This window comes from Micropterus salmoides, unplaced genomic scaffold (genome assembly GCF_014851395.1).
Source record: "Micropterus salmoides isolate LMB-PRFRI ecotype aquatic unplaced genomic scaffold, ASM1485139v1 Ms_hic_scaffold_19, whole genome shotgun sequence".
In the NCBI taxonomy this organism is placed as follows: Eukaryota; Metazoa; Chordata; class Actinopteri; order Centrarchiformes; family Centrarchidae; genus Micropterus; species Micropterus salmoides.
In genome coordinates this window covers 20,061,755-20,080,560 of record NW_024041039.1, presented here as the reverse complement: position 1 = coordinate 20,080,560, position 18,806 = coordinate 20,061,755, and the positions used below count along the sequence as shown (strand labels likewise).

General features: G+C 41.4%; 1 protein-coding gene across 4 annotated transcripts in view; it reads right to left on the bottom strand.

Annotated features, from left to right (window-relative positions):
* Positions 1-448: 448 nt before the first annotated feature.
* The window catches only part of fsip1 (fibrous sheath interacting protein 1), a 35,731-nt gene continuing 17,373 nt past the window's right edge, over positions 449-18,806 (bottom strand). For 3 of the 4 annotated variants that reach the window (XM_038728583.1, XM_038728584.1, XM_038728585.1), the window contains exons 9-10: positions 10,508-10,660; positions 449-1,145 (exon numbers count right to left, since the gene is read on the bottom strand). In XM_038728583.1, coding sequence (XP_038584511.1) covers positions 1,035-1,145; positions 10,508-10,660 — 264 coding nt within the window. In that variant the 3' untranslated portion in view covers positions 449-1,034. The remainder of the gene's footprint in view (positions 1,146-10,507; positions 10,661-18,806) is intronic. The other variant, XM_038728586.1, reaches the window with a different exon arrangement.

Here is an 18,806-nt window from a genome sequence, read left to right as displayed (position 1 = left end):
TTGGAGGCTCACCTGGCCGACGAGTTTTCAGTCCAGAGGAATGTGAGATAATTCCTGCCCTTTAAACAGGGTCAGAATGTGTGGGTGAGGTGAAGAGTGAGACGAACAAGCCTGTGGGTGTCCAGAGCCAGAGAGAGGAAAGGTGGGACCTCTGGGCTGAGGTCAACCAGGTGCAGACTGGCTACTCACACTGTGCAAGCGGGACCAAACAGGAGCCGCGGCAACATCTCTACAAACAAACCAAAGTATAGTAAAAAATAATTCTCAAATCTGACCATCTTTTGCCAATGGAATCTTGTATTTTAAAATGAAAATTAAGCTGGAAGGAGGTCCAGCTCCAAACAGGGCCCAATTTCAGAATCAAAGAAATCCTGGGAGCTGAACTAGATCTGACTATCACTCCTGTGGAGCACACATCATCCCTGTATCCTCATTAACAGCCACTTTGGATGCTTGACCACACATTTACTAATATTAACAGAGACATTTCATGGTAGAAGGCTTAAAGTTCATACAATATAGTGTTCAGACTTGACCCCACAGACACGGTGCTATCAGCTGAGTGTTTATGTGCGCAATAGAACATTCTGCGGCCACCGTACCCAGTTATTAGATTTAATGACACCAATTTTCTGTTCTCATCTATGATACTTAGGTTAATACAAAGGGTGGCCCTGCTGCTCTGTTTCCTCATGCAGAGCCATAAACACAAATTTAAAAAATGGGACATAATCCAGCCACATGTTGAAAACATGGAGACCAATTAGGACAAAAATAACAGTTCTCATTCTCAGTTTACCAATTAACCAAAAGTTAGGTTTTCCTTTACAGACACACTGTGAAACATGTTCAAAATCAGTTTATGTTACTATATATAAGACAGGTTAGTTATGTCAATTAAATAAGTTTAGAATCATTCGTTTTTCTCTTACAACTCCCAAATAGTCTGATAGTGACATCCAAGCAATAATGCATCTTTTGATAGCCGTTCTGACAGCAGGGCGTCAGATGGATTAGGCCCATCCGAGTCTTTTTTAGGGTCTCGTGGTGTCATTCGTTTCAAGATCCTGGATCCAGCTCTCTGTCAGCTCACATTCATCCAGCAGACCAAGTAACTGCTCCTCAGTAAGGTCTGGTGACTCATTCTGTAGAAAGACACGGACATAATGTATGTGTGATTTAGAAAATGTATATATGATTTCAGACTGTATGGTTAAATGTATATAAAACCAAAGTCAAGAATATGCACAGATTTGCATTCATGCGTGCACACAGACAACCAATCGGATAGTAGACTACTGGCAGTATCGAGGTCACATGTGGCTATTATTACAGTAGTGACGAAAGAATATTTTTCAGCTTAACTGCTGATATCTTCCTAACATCCTCCCTAAATTTGTTGGCATTACGAACATCCTTTACTGCACTTCAAGACTTCAAACTCAGTTCTTGACAAATCCAGACAGCGTGTTGCACTAATGCATGACCTGTGATAGCAGTGGCACTTCATAATAATATACTTCATGGCTGTGGTTGTCCCCTGTGTCTAGTTGGAAGCTGTCCGGGAAAAAACACTTCCAGTTGGAAAAATTTGCTGTTTTTCTACTGATAAGTCAGACTCCTCACAGGCAGCCTTCCGGGAGTGAATGTGAGTTCAAGGAGAGAAGCCAACCTTCTTAAACTAGGTTATAAGGAAAAGGTTTCAAAAAATGCCAATAGCTATTCATGGGAGTGATGTGTTATCTGGCAACTGCAACCGTAATTTCTGACTTCAAATTATTTGGCTATGTAAACTTTCAGTTCCTTTATCGTAATAAAGTAAGACATGGCTAATTTACCTATGCACGAGTGTTCATGGACATTTGCCATGTCTTGGTGTGAGAATGCTGTACTTTGTTTAGTCAGCTGCAACTCTACATTCAATTTGTTCCAGTAATATCAACTCATTACCTTTCATGACATGAGCATTATTCCAAAAATGTGTCCAGGAAAACCAGACCTTAAATCTCTGGGTTGAATAGAACTCATTGTCATCATTCCCTGACCATGTGCACTCATGTTTCTAGCTGTCATGCCACACTGAACAGAATGTCCCTGGCCTTTAAGAACGATACTGACCCAGTTATTCTGTCCTTGATTCTGATGTAAGTCATAACGATGAAAAATTAACAATTAATTTATCTTTAATAAAGAAATAATTTAATGGTACTGCTTGATTGCTTATAGTTTATTACTATCTACCATTTACCATGTTTTTGTATTACTGTATATTGTCTGCTACATAGCAGAAGTGAGCTACAAACTAAATGTAATTGTAATAGTTTTTTTGGCTATTTGGGGGCAGCGAAACAAGCTGTAAACACATCATTCACATATTATCACTTAATAAAGTTAATATTTTTTTAATTATTTTTTCAAATTGCTAGCAAACAATTGTATATCCTGCAGACCTGGAGCAACATTATCATTCATTTAGAGTGATTTCTGAGTCCACTCGATGAATGTAAGTCCAATATTCACTCTCATTTTAGCCTTCACTAACTCCTGAGGGAACTATCTGGCTATTTAGCTGCTAAATGCTCCACTACGTTCACTAGCTAACCACTAACTCTGTGTGCTGGTTGTTTGTGGCTGGGCAGTAGGTTACAGAGTATTTATCAGAGCCTGCTAAGGTAAGTGAACTGGCAAGAATGGCAACATTACATGACAATTATTCATTTAGCTGTTGCTTTTATCCAACTTACAATTGCTTTTCTTGTCAGAGGTCGCACATCTCTGGAGCAACTAGGGGTAAAGTGTCTTGCTCAGGGACACATTGGTGCACATGTCACAGTGGGGAGTTGAACCCTGGTCTCTCACACCAAAGGCATGCATCTTGTGCACTGCACCATCACAAGGCAAGGAATGAGTTTGCAAGCTTTATCTTTTTTTAAAAGCAAGGCAAGATATGAAATGTTGATCGCCAGGTTAGTTGGCTGAACTAATATATAGCATCCAGACATTACAGTAGTACTCATCTAATCCTTGGCAAAAAACACAAACAAGCAATTATATTATAATATTTCCCAAAATGTTTGCAACTTTGCTTTGAGAACCACAGATACAAAGCTCAGTCCGGTCTCAAATTAAATAATTCATATATTCCTATATATTACACCTATATTACCTGTATTAAAATTTTGGTACATAAAGCTTGCACAACTGTGTGACCCATCTCGGGCCTGAGACAGAAAGAATATTATGTCAGTGCAGCTGTCTTCACATCTTCCCCACATCCCGCTGAGTCACTCGAGACAAAATCACATTCCTCCCCAAACACTCTTCATCGATCATCTGTATTCCCCTCTGAAACTGTCCAGCCCCTCGCCAGGACTCAGTTGCTGATATACATCTCTACCAGACAAATCTGCTCATGTTCAAAGTTCCTCAATTACCCAGACATGTCAAATCATGTCCTACCAAAGGACAGGAGACCCCAGGCACCATGGACACATTCCAGCCTCGCTGCCCCCCTGCAGGACTGCATGTTTTGTCCTTTGACATGCATGTAGCAAGTCACGGCCCTATGGACTTGACCTTCACCTCTAAATGGTGAAGGAAGATAATTAAAAGGCCATGTGTTTGCTATGTGTTTATTTTTGCACGTAATCGTATGGATAAACTAGTGACACACTTGGTAGAAATTATGGATAGACTTACTTCCCTTCCATGTTTATTCCACTGTATGTTTTAATACTTATACGACACCCCACTCAGAGAAGAAAAATATTTGCTTGAAATGGCAACTGTATCATAAACTTGCACAAACATAAGTGAGCCATTATTGCTACTTGAGATGTATGGCACGAAAAAAAAAATCACTGGCCAATTACTGGCATGTCAGTGTTTGAGTGTTCATGAATGGGGCAATAAAAAAGTGCCCCACTGGCTGGAGCATTAATGGCCAGAAATGCTTTTAACCAGTACCAGCCGGTTGGAAGAGAGCAAGAAATTAGAGTTTTCTACAGAGAGGAGAGAAAAGTGATGGAAGAAAGAAACCAAAGCTTTGTGACTTTTTAAAAGTGGTTGACCTCAGGTGCCCTCAATAGTAGGAAGGCCAAGGGTGTCTGTGGGTGACTGATCAGTGTTTTCCTGCCTGTCTTTCCACATAGCCAGTTAAACAAAAGTGTCACAGCCACTTCTGCTCTTTACAGTGCAGGGCTTCAACTGCCCGAGACACACAACACTCACAGTAAACAGCAGAGTAAAGAGCTGCTAATACAGGAAAGCTTTGCAAATAAAACACATACAGTATGTTTCATTGAGGTGGTTCCGGAGAGTACCCTTCTTCCATCGGGTTACTACTGAGACAGGAAAAACAATGTTTGGCCTGGCTTGAAGTTTGTCAACGAAGCATTATTATGAGACTGAATAGAGCAGGAGAAGATAAAACCTCTGTCAGAACTGGACAAGCTTCTGTTTTTAGGCTGCCATGAGTGGCTTTTGTGCAAGCATCCATTGAACAAATTAGTAGGTTTGTAATGACCATTTCTCGGTTGTGCAGCTGTGCGCGCTGCTACACTACAGGCTGGTTTTGGAGTTACTCCCACATATACATCTTGGCATAAACATGTGAAATACAAGCTGGAGGTGGAGAATCTATAGACTCACTTAACACTGACAATTCCTAATGGGTGGGTGGATTTGAGCTTCATGGAAAGACAGCACACTAACACCTTTGTTATACTAACACTGACTAACACTTTTAAGAAACGGAACAATGAACAGAAGAAGAAACACACATATTCATTAGGATGACATGCTTTGCAAACACTGTGTTCTATATTATATTCTGTTGCATCCAAACACTGCTGCATTTTCAGAGATGACTGCCTGCTTCCCTTCAGAGAGTTGCTGTTTACATTTAAATTGGTTTGTGTCAGAACAACAATGCATTATCAAGGAAATGGCTTTGGTGTGGCTGGTCATGAACCCAAAACGTTATTAGATAATTATCTGTTAGATTCCAAGAATGACAGATCCCACAAATGAATAATAATAATAATTTTTTGCCCAGAGGACATTGTTTTCCCTTCATTCCTCCCTAAGTGTAAGATATGCATCTCATCACTGAAGTCAGAGCGTCTTGGAAAAGACACAGTCAGGTAAGGCATATCCAGATATTATCTGAGATGCCTGTTTTATCTTACGGTGTTTATTTTAGTCATATAAAGTTGTTGTTTATTCTAGTCTCTTGTTTATAGGAAATCTGTTTTGCCTACTTGTGATTTCCATTTCCATTTGTATTTGTGTCTTGCATTGTCCTCATTTATTTTATCTTTACAGTGGTGTTACGTGCCCTTTTTTCACCCTGTGTTTATCTTTGTACTTTTGATTGATAAGTGCTATATAAATATAGCTATAAGTTATTATTATTATTATAAATCCTCAAGCCCGATATGTCTGGTGGTCATTGTCAGAATGCCAGCATCACTGCTCTAGACATCTCCCACTGTGCTGTTGCTCTCTCACCTGCTCTCCAGATCGGGTGGGCTCATTGTATCTGTCTGGGTCTGGTCTGTAGCCACACAAAGCCATGTGCAGAGAAAACCTCTGTCACATTCCTTTTTAGCAACTCTTTAAGAAGAAGAAGATACTTTATTGTCACATACATGTTGTGAAATTCATTCTCTGCATTTAACCCATCTCTCAAGGGAGCAGTGGGGACCCACTCCAACCAGGGTTTGAACCCACATCCTTGTTGCTGTGAGGCCACAGTGCTATCCACTGGATCACCACGCTACCCTGCATTCACTGTCATTTGTCGCTTCACTCCTCATCCTTGTGATTTTCAAAAGCACCAAAGGTGATGGTGAGTTTAGTGTGTTGTTTGCCCTCCAGACAAGGGAGTCCAGTTCCTCTCCCAACAAAAAATGTGCGTGGGTGAACCCCTAAACTTTGGTAAAATTCCATGGTTCTTGTCACTGTCCTGTATCAGTTTCCCACCTGGAGAAGAATCTGACAAAGCCAGAACTGTTCAGCCCTCCAGTTATCTGCCCTGTAAGGGACCACCACCTCTGTACAGCTCACTGTTGGCTCCTGTGCACACAAGGGGCAGGATCGGTTTTCCACAAGTGTGGGCTGCTCAGCTTTCAAGGTCACTGACTTCACTCACATACCTCAGCTTTATCGGCACAGACCCAGGGGCCAGTTCTCCACTAATAGGGAGGAGTATCATTACACTCTATCTGCTCCCATTCAGATGTTGAGACTAACTCACGAGCAAGTACACAGATGACATCATGCTATGAATGCATCAACGTTTGAAGAAAAAAACAAGTTTGACAAATGTCAGATAATGTGGATAATACAGATAATAGTTTGCCCTGGGGACTTTATAATGTGGGGGGAAAACGTCTTGTCTCAGCACGCTGCACAGGGCTATGACATAGCACACCACCAAGGATGACAGCGTCTCTTCTAACAATACCGGCTGTAAAATATTTAAATATAGTTTACACTTTCTTACAAAAAAAGTGAGGATAATAATTTTATTTCAGTTCAACTTTAAACATTTGAAACTAATCTATTTTAAACTGAACTTTGTATTTAACAAGAGCAGTTTTCGGTGGTGCAGTAAAGAGAACCAGTGCATGGAGAGTATTTTACAACCAAAACCATCTACTATATGGTCATGAGTGGGAGCACCACTTCTTTTCTGCCACTCATAGAAGCAGTGACACAGGACAAGTGGAGACCATTGTGGAGAACCCTTTTTGTCAAACTGTCTCTATTTCAGGAGATCATAAAGTGGCCAAGAAGAGCAGACAGCTTGACAAGCCAAAAGGCTAACAGCCAGTAGCCATGGATGGAATGAAGTAGAGGGTGAAGAGGGTGAGAGAAGCTGAGAGCGAGACAATCCTTTTTCTCCATGGCTCCTCTTTTCTGGCAAACCTGTCTGTGGAAAAAGAGTTGGGCAAACAGCAGAGTTGGCAGAACAGTGAGGCTCAACAAAGCCTGACCAACAAACAGATGATTGGTACTCTCTTTGTGTTCAAAAAGGACCATACCTACCTCTGCTCCTCTTTCAATTCTCAATTCAAGTTTTATTCTGATCTTTATTATTATTATTATTATTATTATTGTAATTGTATACTTTTTGTGGTTTTAATGTAGCTGTTATCATCCAATAATGGCATAATAGACACAAATGAAAGCTTATTACCATACCATTTGCACATTACCATACCACCTTGTATACTGTATATAATGAACTGTGTGTGTGTGTGTGTGTGTATATATATATGTATATAAAATCTTAAATATTTATATTCATGTTCTGTGTGTGGGGGGACTACGACTTTGTTTTCATTGTCCATCCCTGTGTTAAAGAATGACAAATAAATCTACCTTGAACCTTGACCTTAACCTGATTAGAGCATCCTGCCTTACTGTAAAAGATGGGATTGTCCTTCCTTTTGCAGTTGATCCAGGAATGCAGCCAAATAAGGTCTGCTGGAATCAGCTGTTGAGTATCTCAGATTTAGCTCTAACAGTTTAAAATAACCCCGCTGAACTTGTGTTATCTTTTCTTTCCAGAAATGTTATTTGCATCTATGTATCATTAACAGAGAACAATGTCAGTTATACGAATGAAACCTTTTTGTAAGGGAAAGGCCAAGACCTTTCTGCACAGGCAAACAGTTTTAGCAGCTAACAAAAGAAACTGGAAAGCCAAAGGTGAAAGGAGGGATTGGAAATGAGACGAATTTCACTGGAAATGGAGGGTAGTTTGGATTGCGAGAAAGGAGAAATTACAGGTCTCAGATCTGAATCCAACACAGCAGCTTTTGTTTGAATAAATCACTGCAAAAAAGTAAATCAGATCTCTAGACAAACACTTGAATTCTTAACATTACACTGGAATCAATCAAACTAAAGTAGATAGTCGATAGTAGTAGTCAATGCTACATTTTACATATATATATACTATTGTCCAATAGTTGTCACACTCCAGACACGCCAGACTAAACACAGAGTGGCATACATCACATCCTGGTAGTGTTTTATTGCTCTTCAGTAAAACATATTATTTCAAATATATTCCTGAAACAAATTCATGGACAGTCAACCTCTTACACCAGCTTTCCTCTCTGAAATTCAGGATTCATTTTCTAACTCTTGTCATAATTGACTGTAAGAAGACACTACTACAGGTTTGACAGACAAAGAAACAAATAGCATTATCTGGACCACAGTATCACATCTTATACTGTATATGCACATTTTTGAATTTTTGGTTGCTCATTACTTTTAAAATACATTTTATTAATTACTTACAAGGTAATTTGTGGTAGGGCTCCAGATTATATTTATACCCAACAAGGCCCCTAAGATCAGCTGATCAAAACCTTTTAGTTGTTCTACTGACCGAACTGAAACCCAGGGTGACCTTGAGTTTTCAGTCACGGCCTCTTGGTGTTGGAACAGCCTTCGCCTCTGTGTGAGATCTGCTGACTCCACTGCAGCTTTCATGTGCTCCCTTAAAACTCACTTTTACAAGATTGCCTACACTTAAAAATGTTTTCCTTTTCCATCATCGCATCACCTTCATATTATTATATATTTTAACTGTGTTTTCGTTGTTGTGTTTTTGTTAATTTCAGAGAGTTTGTTCTTTTATTGACATTTTATCTGCTTTATATGAGTTCATCTCTTATATTTGCATCTTATTTGTTTACATATGTAGTTATTGCCTTAAATTTCACCTATATGAGCTTACGTCTTTTATCCATATTTTACTTATTCAGATATGAGCTTATGTCATTTTGTACTTCCATCTGTTTAGGTATAGGCTCACTGCTGCTTGATGTATGTGCTCTCATGTTTCTAATTTTTGTATGTCGGTGGGGGTTGAGTGGGTGGTGTTTGCTTATATGGGTTTCTGATTAAATTTTTTTTTCAGTAAATCTTTTAATTTGGAAAACACTTTGTGCTTAAGCTTGAAAAGTGCTGTAGAAATAAAAGTATTATTATTGTTTGGAGGAATAATTTCGTTATCTAAAATATTCACAAACTGATATCTTCTTATTTGTCACATACTTATATCTGTTTTATTTATCTTCAAATGCCAGAGAACTATGCACAAAGTCCTCAGAGTTGCTACATACTTCAGGTGCAAAAAGACTGTGAGAGGACATTTGAGTTACGGACGATATACAAATCAACTTTATGAGCTGTGTGAAACTTTTGAAGAATGCCCTCCCAGACAAATTCCGTACAAATGAATCTTTTCTAACCACAAAACAGGGCTGGTGTCACTAATAATATACAGAGGGAGTGTGCTGTTTACACAGCAGTCGCTCGCTTGGTTCAGTCATTTAGTGAAAGTATATAAAATGCAGCGACACACAGCTAAATGTAAAGAGCGTCTCGCTACACAAGTAGTTAAGAGACTAGCAGTTTTGATGTTTCGTGATCATAATTAAAGCACTGTTTCCCTCAAACGGAAAGAAAATTCCAATTGTGTCTCCTTAATTAGGCAAATAATAGGTTTGGGTTGCATGGCATGGTGCCTTGTTTGAAGTAAGGGTGTGGCTCCCACTTAATGATTTTATTACCTCACTGTTTGTGAGCAAGAGGGACATCTTTTATGTTTAAACTTTTATGTTTATACATCATGTGGTGGTTCAGCAGTGTGAGAACCGATGTGCTGGTAAAGAATTAGAACAACACATTTGAATTTTTTCTTCTATCAACAGCAGCGCTGTGAAGAAGCAAACACGTAGTTTCTTGTGCAAGCACAGAGAGAAGCTACCCAGTCGAACACTGACAAAGTCAAACCACTAAATTTAATTCAAATGTTTTCCTTTCACACAAAATTTAGAGTCATAAATGTCAGAGAAAGTAGAAATCAGCGCTAGCCACCTTTGTTCTTGGAACATTCTTGTGTTGTGCCTTTAGCTACGCCGTTTAGGGAAAGAGTGGCAGTTCTGTGGTTGTAACTCTACAGAGACTCCTAAAACCAGACAGAGCTCAATGGTTTCTAGGGAACACCGTAGAGTGTGGACATCGAATTGCAGCGAGGAATGCTAGAAAGCAATAAAACACCATGGAGGACAAAAGGCTATCAGTGGAGTAAACGACCATCCAGCCCTCAGATCAAATCTGTGCAAAGCAAAGAAAGATATTTAACTGCTCACTGAAAAGAAACGCAAATCAAAATATAAATTTTACACAAAGTGTAAAGTGAGTGTGCTAGTGATACAAAGAGAGGCAAGGAGAATGGTGGAAATGGAGGAAAAAATACGGGCCTGCAGAGAAAATAATGCATGTGATTTCATCATCCTCTTTTGAGAATGACTGAGAATCAGCTGTGTGCTTGTAATAATTTGTCACACACGTGTCTACAGATAGAAGCACTGACGAGCGTTATAATGCACAGACAGTGTGCGGATTTAAGGACTTGTGTGAATTGGAGCATGTGTTTTGTTGTGTGTGTGAATGAACACTGCTGCTTTGAACTCACAGTCATTTCTTGGCCCTGGCCCAGGATCTCCAGCTGCTGTTGGATCACTTGGAGCCGCCTCTCCTGCCCTCTCCTCTCCTTTATATCCTGCAGGACCTTCTCTCCTGGCTGCGGGTCCCCATCGCACTTCCAGCCAACCTCTGAGCCATGGCCCTGATACACAACAGACACGACTGGTTCTCACGGGGGGAGCTAACAACTCATCTCACACGTGGACGTGCTTGGGGTACTCTCCTAGAGCTGCACTCACAGCATATGGCTGTCACTGTGAAACGTTTAAATAGGGATCAAAATCATATAACAGTTCATCACACATTCACTCAAATTCAAAATTCACTCAAGACTCTTGAGTTACAGTATGCTTACATGCTTATCTGTTAAAATGTCATTGTAGTATGCTTCTTTCTTGCTTTTTACAGACAGCACGGAGTAAAATCAGGTACTCACTATAAGACCTGATGAAGCCCAAAACCTCAGCCAAAGTCTACATGGGGTCCAACATAAATCACACATTTATAAGATCCACGTGAACTGGGTCGACCACAAGCTGCATCCAAAGCCAACTTTGAAAATGGGTCAGGATGAAATGGGAGAGTCATGCCTGGAGGACCATCCACAGATAAGTGACAGGCTTGTATTTCTTAGTGAATGGATCTTTTTTATTCGATACGATATGATCAAAGTAAAGACATCAGATTCAAATGACACATTTAGAGGTCAGTTAATATTTACACAGGTCACAAGTCTGTCACATACTGCGCTGATACTGAAATGCTACGCTTTAGCTTCTGCAGACGTAGTGGGACGACCCTACAGTGGTCAAATGACTGGGATTCCCTAACAGTCAGTCGGAAGAAGTCTCTTGGACGAGAGGCGAAATTTCTTCAAGTAACTTCAACAAAGTCCAGTTGCCTTTGACTTGAACTATCCTTGGATGACCACTAAGTGCTGAAAAGCTAGCAGTTGTGGCAAATCTCTAAATATAGGTGCAAATGTTTAATATCCTTCCTCACCCAACCCACAATGTATTTCTTGACTTCTTTTAAGTAAGGATGGATACATACAACAGAATAAACAACACTGTTGAGACTGACCAGCGAATGACCTGTGGTACAGTCATATTGTGACCTCCACAAATACACGGCTACTCTATAGAAGCAGCAACTAGGTAAAAAAAAACTGAGGGACTGTTGGGACTGAGAGGATGTTGCCAACCGCAGGGCTGTTTTGGAGTGTCAGTCCAGCGCCATGTGGTTGAAATCTCCATCTCTCTTGGTTAGTCTGGATGCCAGGCAGGCGTATGCATGATCTAATAATGCTGAAATTGATGGATATTTCATAAAATGTCGACATCTCAATAGGGACTTGCATACAGCGAAATGGTAGGTTACTGGAGACGGCTGGATCCAGCAAATTGTGAACTGAAAGTCTGAGTTACTAAATCTATTATGACACATTTATGATAGGATGTAATCTTAGTTAAACCCAGGGTAGGAGGGGAGTTCAGTTAAGCTGAGCCAGTGTGTTGAGAAGAAGAATGAATGCTTCTGCCCTTATTAATAAGCAAAACAGACATGCCTACTCGACTAATATCACTTATTGCATTTAGACAGATTTTAGGCAACTGCATTAAACCAGCGTGGCTTAACTTCAAAATTTTAATCTTGGCAAAAACAAGAGTCCTCTAAGATTTTTCCAAAGTGTGTGTGGCCTCACCTACCAGTGCCCTTTGTCTCCCTATAGGGAAATAATGACAGCTTCTATCTGAAGCGTCTTGGCTCGTGGTCGTTATAGAGCCCTACAGTTAAGACTCCCTCCTCCAGACTACAAAAGCCAGGACCACGACAGGATCAGACTCCTGTCATGCACCAGTGTGAGAAACACAGCATTCAAAACCAGGAAAAATAAAAATTAAAGTCTAGCTTTACCACCATCCTCACACCACTAAATGCATGTTTCTAAAACGGCCCAAATCTCTGGGAGAAACAGTTTATTTAATTTGGAAACGATAGCTGCATACATTTCAAGAACTATAGACTGCAAACTTTAGAATTATCTGCAGGGCTTAGCAGTGATAAAGCTATCACTGACCAAAGTTTGAATGAATTTGGCATGTATGTCACATATTTTCTTAGTAAACCAATTTTCTGTGGCTAAATTAACACCCTATGAATTCTGGTGGATGTAAGGGGAAAGTCCACAGTCTCCTTGTATAAACTCTACTGATTTGACCCTAATTACAGCAAAGATAGATGGTCCACAAATTACACTCAACTCTTTTGGTATATTTAAACAGGAGTGGTTTCAGCAGTTCTCTGCTAGCATGCTGCTCAGTATGTTAACATACTTATGATGACGATGCTGAAATGCTAATCTACTTTAGCCTTCTTGCATGCTATCACTTGTTAATTAGCCCTAAACATATCAGAGGATGATGGGAGTATCATTTCTTTTGCCAGTATTTGGTCATAAACCAACACATATTTGACTTAAAGGCAGGGTAGGCAAGTTTCTAAAACACTTTTTGTCATATTTGTTGAAACTGTCTATATACACTAATACATATTAAAAAGTTAGGTGGTCTGAAAAAGAGCGTATAAAAATAGGCTGTCTGTAGTCCTCTCAGGGCTGCAGTAAACACAGCCACTCGTTTCTTTTGGACCGAATGCAATGATTGGCTGGGTGACTGTCACTCTCCCTCGCTGCCATGGCTACCAGACCTGTTGCTCGAGGAGCTGCCCACATGCGCGCACCCGGTCAGCTCTCAGACCTGACGAGCGAAGCGGTCAGACCGGAGGTAATGTCTTATCTCCGTGGCTTTTCAACGATGGTGACAACTGAGGCATCTCAAGAGGTTGAAAAGTTACATCGTGGTCGCTTTATTTCTGCTGGACAGGTAATCTGGCTTTTATCATTTTGATAATTTGTTACTTTCATCGCTAGCCAACATAGCTACCTACTTAGCATACAGCTAAGTAAAAATTACTATATGTTTTATTTCTACTGTGCCCTCAGGTCACCTGCAGATTTAGAGTCTTTCATAGCCCTGTACTTCTCACCAGTATACGCTGATCGGACCATCCTGGATGGTCTGGATTACACCACCGTGTCCACAGTCCAGCCAGGAGAAAAGCTGATGACACAATTCAGTATGTTGCATTTTTATTACTCCTATGCATTTTACTTAATATAAGCGATGAGTCAAAAAATTAAACTGTATGGTGAATAAAAATAGATGGTGCGGATTTATTGTTTTGATTGCATTTTATGTGGAAATGCTATTAAGAGAACAATGTCAGGTATTACAAACTTTTCACTAAGCTGACACTCCTTTCTGTGTTATCAGGTACAGCAAGGTGTACAACAAAAAGTCCAGGAAGTGGAGCTTGCACTCATTGAAGGTGGAGGACTACAGTTACATCGGAGACCTACAGAGTGCCATCCTCCTCCTCTAACGGTTGTTTACTACTGAGGAGCTGTTTAGAATCAGAACCACGAGAACCTGATGATTCCCGTAAACATGGGGTTCAGTCAGGTGTCCCTGCGCCAACTGTACTGCTAGATACAGCAAAACGTACAACAAAAAGTAATATGGTTCTGTTTTAAAATGTGGTAATCATGTCAGAGAGGTGATTGTGATATATTAAATCATCTCCACAGTAACGATACAATGCTAGTAAAGTCTGAGCTGTCTTCATAATCAGTCAAGATACTTCTGGACTTGTCTTTCTTCCTGTATATACTTATTTTTAATAATGTTAAATAATTATCTATTTGTGATATAGGTTGTGGTTTTAGTAGTATAATAAAAGTGTTATACCACATTTGGAGCCATAAATGTAGTTGTTTGATTGTTTATGCTGCAAGTGTAAAGAAAAGGCATTTATCATTTTCAATGTTTTATTTAAAAAAGAATGAAAATATCCAGAACAGGGAAAAATATCCTTTGTATTTTCTCTACCCTCCTGGGAATAAAACAATGTACAGGTATTCATCCACACAGTGGATGGAATTATTTGTGTGTCAGTTAGTGACATTACATCTTACATGCTGCTAGAATTAAACCTCTGTATTGTCCTGGTGGATCAGGATAACAGTTGCATTTCTTCCAGAAACTCCAACTCAGTATCACGACTCTGTGAGCCCGTCCTAGTGCTCCACATTGCCACACTACAAACTGTCTTTATGCTGTCTGACTGAACTTTCTGTTACTCTGTCCTGGGTCTGGAAGATCAGCCATGTGTGGTGCATGGAAACACAGTAGTCTCGAAGTTGTCCAGAGTCCTCAGATTCTGGCCTGTAAAGGAATATATAGTTGTTAGAACCCCAAATTGGAAAGATTGGTGTAATAGGACAGAGCATTCATCCACATAATTATATATTTTTATTGAAGAGAAGTTTGTTGTTCCCTAACAGGACTTCTGTGTCCACATTACACACCACATCAATGTACATGACACAGATAAGCCGATGGCTGAGGCAGAGCTATAGTAAGTTGTGGTGTAAGCAGTAAAAAATAATAAAAAAACGTCAGATTTTACATAGAACTACCAGTTTTCTCCTAATAAGTTAATATACAGCCTATTACAATATACATTTCAACATTTAATGCTGTAACTCAATACGTAAAAAGAATAAAACTTTCAATAAATGTTTTTGAAGTGCGTGAATAAATCCAAAATTGTAACCCTAACCCAGGGTCGTCAGTGCGCATGTGTAAAAGCATTTAAAAGAGTACTTGTACTCCTGTTGTACTCTTAAACACAGGACAAGAATCGTGGGGCAAATAAGAGTTTGCAGCAGTGAGGTAATACTTTACTCTATCTTTCCTACTCTTGAGGTGCTATTTCTTTGCACTTTTACTGAGCAATCCACTAGAATCTGAAGGCCTGCTGAGCGAGATCAAACAACTGGGTGTGTGTCCCACCCACTGAAACCAAGCTTTTGTCTTGTTGGTGATCTCAACTGGGTGCAATCATTCTTAATGCCCAACACCTGTGTGCAATTAGACTCACAGTACTTCAGTGAAACCTACCACTGAAGCATCAGCGTTAGCGTCTGCTCCTTGGGTAAAGACCAGTGAGTCTACCTGTGCAAGTCCACTGAACAAGGCCGCCTACACGAGAAGCTTTTTCCCTTTCTGAGGCACACCTACTCACCTAAAGCTGCCAGCTACAACAACACTCAGGCCATGTGCTACTACACTATTCCTATTGTCTCCGGTCCACGCAAGAGGTATCATGCCATCAGGCACAGAAACCAGGCACTACTCAAGCCTTTAAAACAGGCACCACCCACATCTGTTTACTTGTCTGTTGGGTCATGGAACTGCCAGTCGGCAGTCAACAAAGCTGACTTCATCACTGCTTATGCTAACACATTATCTCTCGGGATACTGGCACTCACTGAGACCTGGATCCACCAATTACTCTTCACCCACACCCCCCGGCCGTCTGGGAGGGGGGGGGGGCGGGGCGGACTGGGTTCTTAATTTCCAACAAATGGAAATTCACACAGCTGCTACCCCCGAATCAATATGCCTCCTTCGAATACCATGCTGTCTTTGTGTCTGCTCCGGTAAAGGTCTCTGTGATTGTCATATACCGTCCACCAGGACAAATGGGTAACTGTGGAGGAGCTAGACACACTGCTGTCTTCAATCCCAGAGCATGACTGTCCCCTACTTGTCCTCGGTGACATGAACATTCACTTAGACAATTCAAACTCAGCAGACTTCCTGTCTCTGATTCAGTCCTTTGATCTAACACGGGTTCTCAGCCCCCTAACCCACAAAGCTGGCAAGGTGCTTGACCTCGTTCTTGTCCGAAACTGTGCCACAGAGTACAGTCACACCTCTACATGTGTCTGACCACTATTTCATTCAGTTCACGGTATGCCTACAGGAAAAGCCCATTCTTCCAACACCATTGGTTTCACACCGCCGCAACCTGTCTCCCGCTCACTTTGCCTTAGTGGTAGCTTCCGCTCTACCCACCCTCAACACATTTTCCTCACTTGAGGTCAATGATGCCACACAATCTCTGTGCTCTACACTAAGCTTGTGCCTGGATAGCCTGTGTCCTCTATCCACCAAGCCTGCTCGCTCATACCAGCCCCACCCGTGGCTAACTGATACCATCCGTGGGCTCTGTACTGATCTCAGAGCGGCTGAAAGAAAATGGCGAAAAACCAAAGACCCCGCCGACCTTAAGGGCTAACAATTGCTCCTATCCTCCTTCTCAACAAGCATCAGTGCTGCCAAAACTGCGTTCTATAATGACAGAATAAGCAGTACCACTGAATCAAGGAAATTATTTTCCACTTTTAAAGCGCTACTAAATCCTCCTCCACCTCCACCACCCACAAACTTTTCTGCTGATACCTTTGCTGCCTTCTTCACAGGCAAAGTGGAGGCTATAACTAGCCAATTCTTTGAAACACTCAAACTCAACCATTGTAGCAGTCCTACTACATCTTTTCCTCTGCCCTTCCAGGTCAGCGGTTGTTCACTGTCCTCGTTTACTCCTCTCACAGAGAGCGAAGTATCAGAACTCTTGACCCGTAGCCGTCCAACTACATTCCCACTGGACCCGATTCCTACGAATCTCCTCCAAGCCATATCTCCTACTGTGGTCCCGACAATCACTCATGTGATAAATACTTCTCTGGCTTCAGGAACCTTCCCGACCACTTTCAAAAGGGCTCGGGTTACACCCTTGCTCAAAAAGCCCTCACTTGACCCAACTCAAGTTGAGAACTATTGACCAGTGTCTCTTCTACCTTTTTTATCCAAAACTATTGAACGGGCAGTATTCAAACAGGTCTCAGAATTCCTCTCAGGGAATGACCTCCTAGATCCATATCAGTCTGGTTTTAAGAGTGCCCACTCTACTGAAACGGCTCTTCTGTCTGTAACAGAAGCCCTAAGCTGCAGCCCAATCCTCGGTTCTTATCCTGCTTATCAGCTGCCTTTGACACAGTCAACCACAGGATCCTGCTATCCGCTCTCTCAGCAATGGGCATCTCGAGTAAAGCACTCCTGTGGTTCAAATCCTACCTCTCGGGGCGTTCCTACAATGTTTTGTGGCAAGGACAATTATCCTCCTCCTACTGCCTCTCCACAGGGGTGCCCCAAGGCTCAGTGCTTGGGCCTCTTCTCTTCTCAATTTACACCACCTCACTGGGGTCGATCATTCGCTCGCACAGCTTCTCTTACCACTGCTACGCAGACGACACGCAACTCTACCTATCTTTCCCGCCAGACGATCCCACTGTCTCGGCGCGGATCACGGACTGTCTATCAGACATATCTGCATGGATGAAGGCTTGCCACTTTCAACTAAACCTCTTTAAGACTGAACTCTTGGTCATTCCAGCCAAGCAATCTATCCACCATAACATCAAACTACAAATTGACTCCGCAACCATCACTCCAACCAAGGTGGTGAGAAACTTGGGTGTCATGATTGATGACCAGCTGTCCTTTTCAGACCATGTTGCTACTGTCTCTCGGTCATGCCGCTTTTCTCTATACAACATAAGGAAAATCAGGCCCTACCTCACTCAGTACGCCACCCAGCTTCTGGTACAGGCCATGGTTATCTCTTGCATCGACTATTGCAATGCCCTCCTTGCAGGTCTCCCAGCTTGTGCGGTGAAACCCTTACAAATGGTTCAGAACGCAGCAGCGCGTCTGGTTTTTGATCAGCCCAAAAGGACTCATGTCACTCCATTACTCAGTGACCTCCACTGGCTCCCCGTGGCCTCCAGAATTAAATTCAAGTCACTAATGCTTGCATACAGAGTGACTACTGGGTCTGCACCCATCTACCTAAACTCGATAATACAAACATACGTTCCTTCTCGGCCGCTACGCTCCTCCAACGAATGCCACCTGGCTCTGCCATCCCTTCACACAAAGCAATCCCAGTCACGGCTATTCTCATCTGTGACACCACGATGGTGGAACGAGCTACCACACGCCATCAGACCAGGGGCGTCCCTCTCTAACTTCAAGAAGCTCTTGAAAACTCATCTCTTCAAAGAACACTTCCTCTAACTCCTAACCTCTAACATGCACTTCCTGTGCTCTTCTTCTTCTTCTATCCCCTACAATGATCTTGTATTGATTGCACTTTTTGTTTTGATTGCATTTTTGTTAACTCTTACTTCCTTCCCTAGTTATCTACCCCATTGATGTGATATGTACTGTGAGCTCTTACTAGTATTTATTGCTGCTCTTACTAGTATGTATTGTCAGTTGTAGATCTGTAGTTGATGCTCTGTTGATGCTTGTATG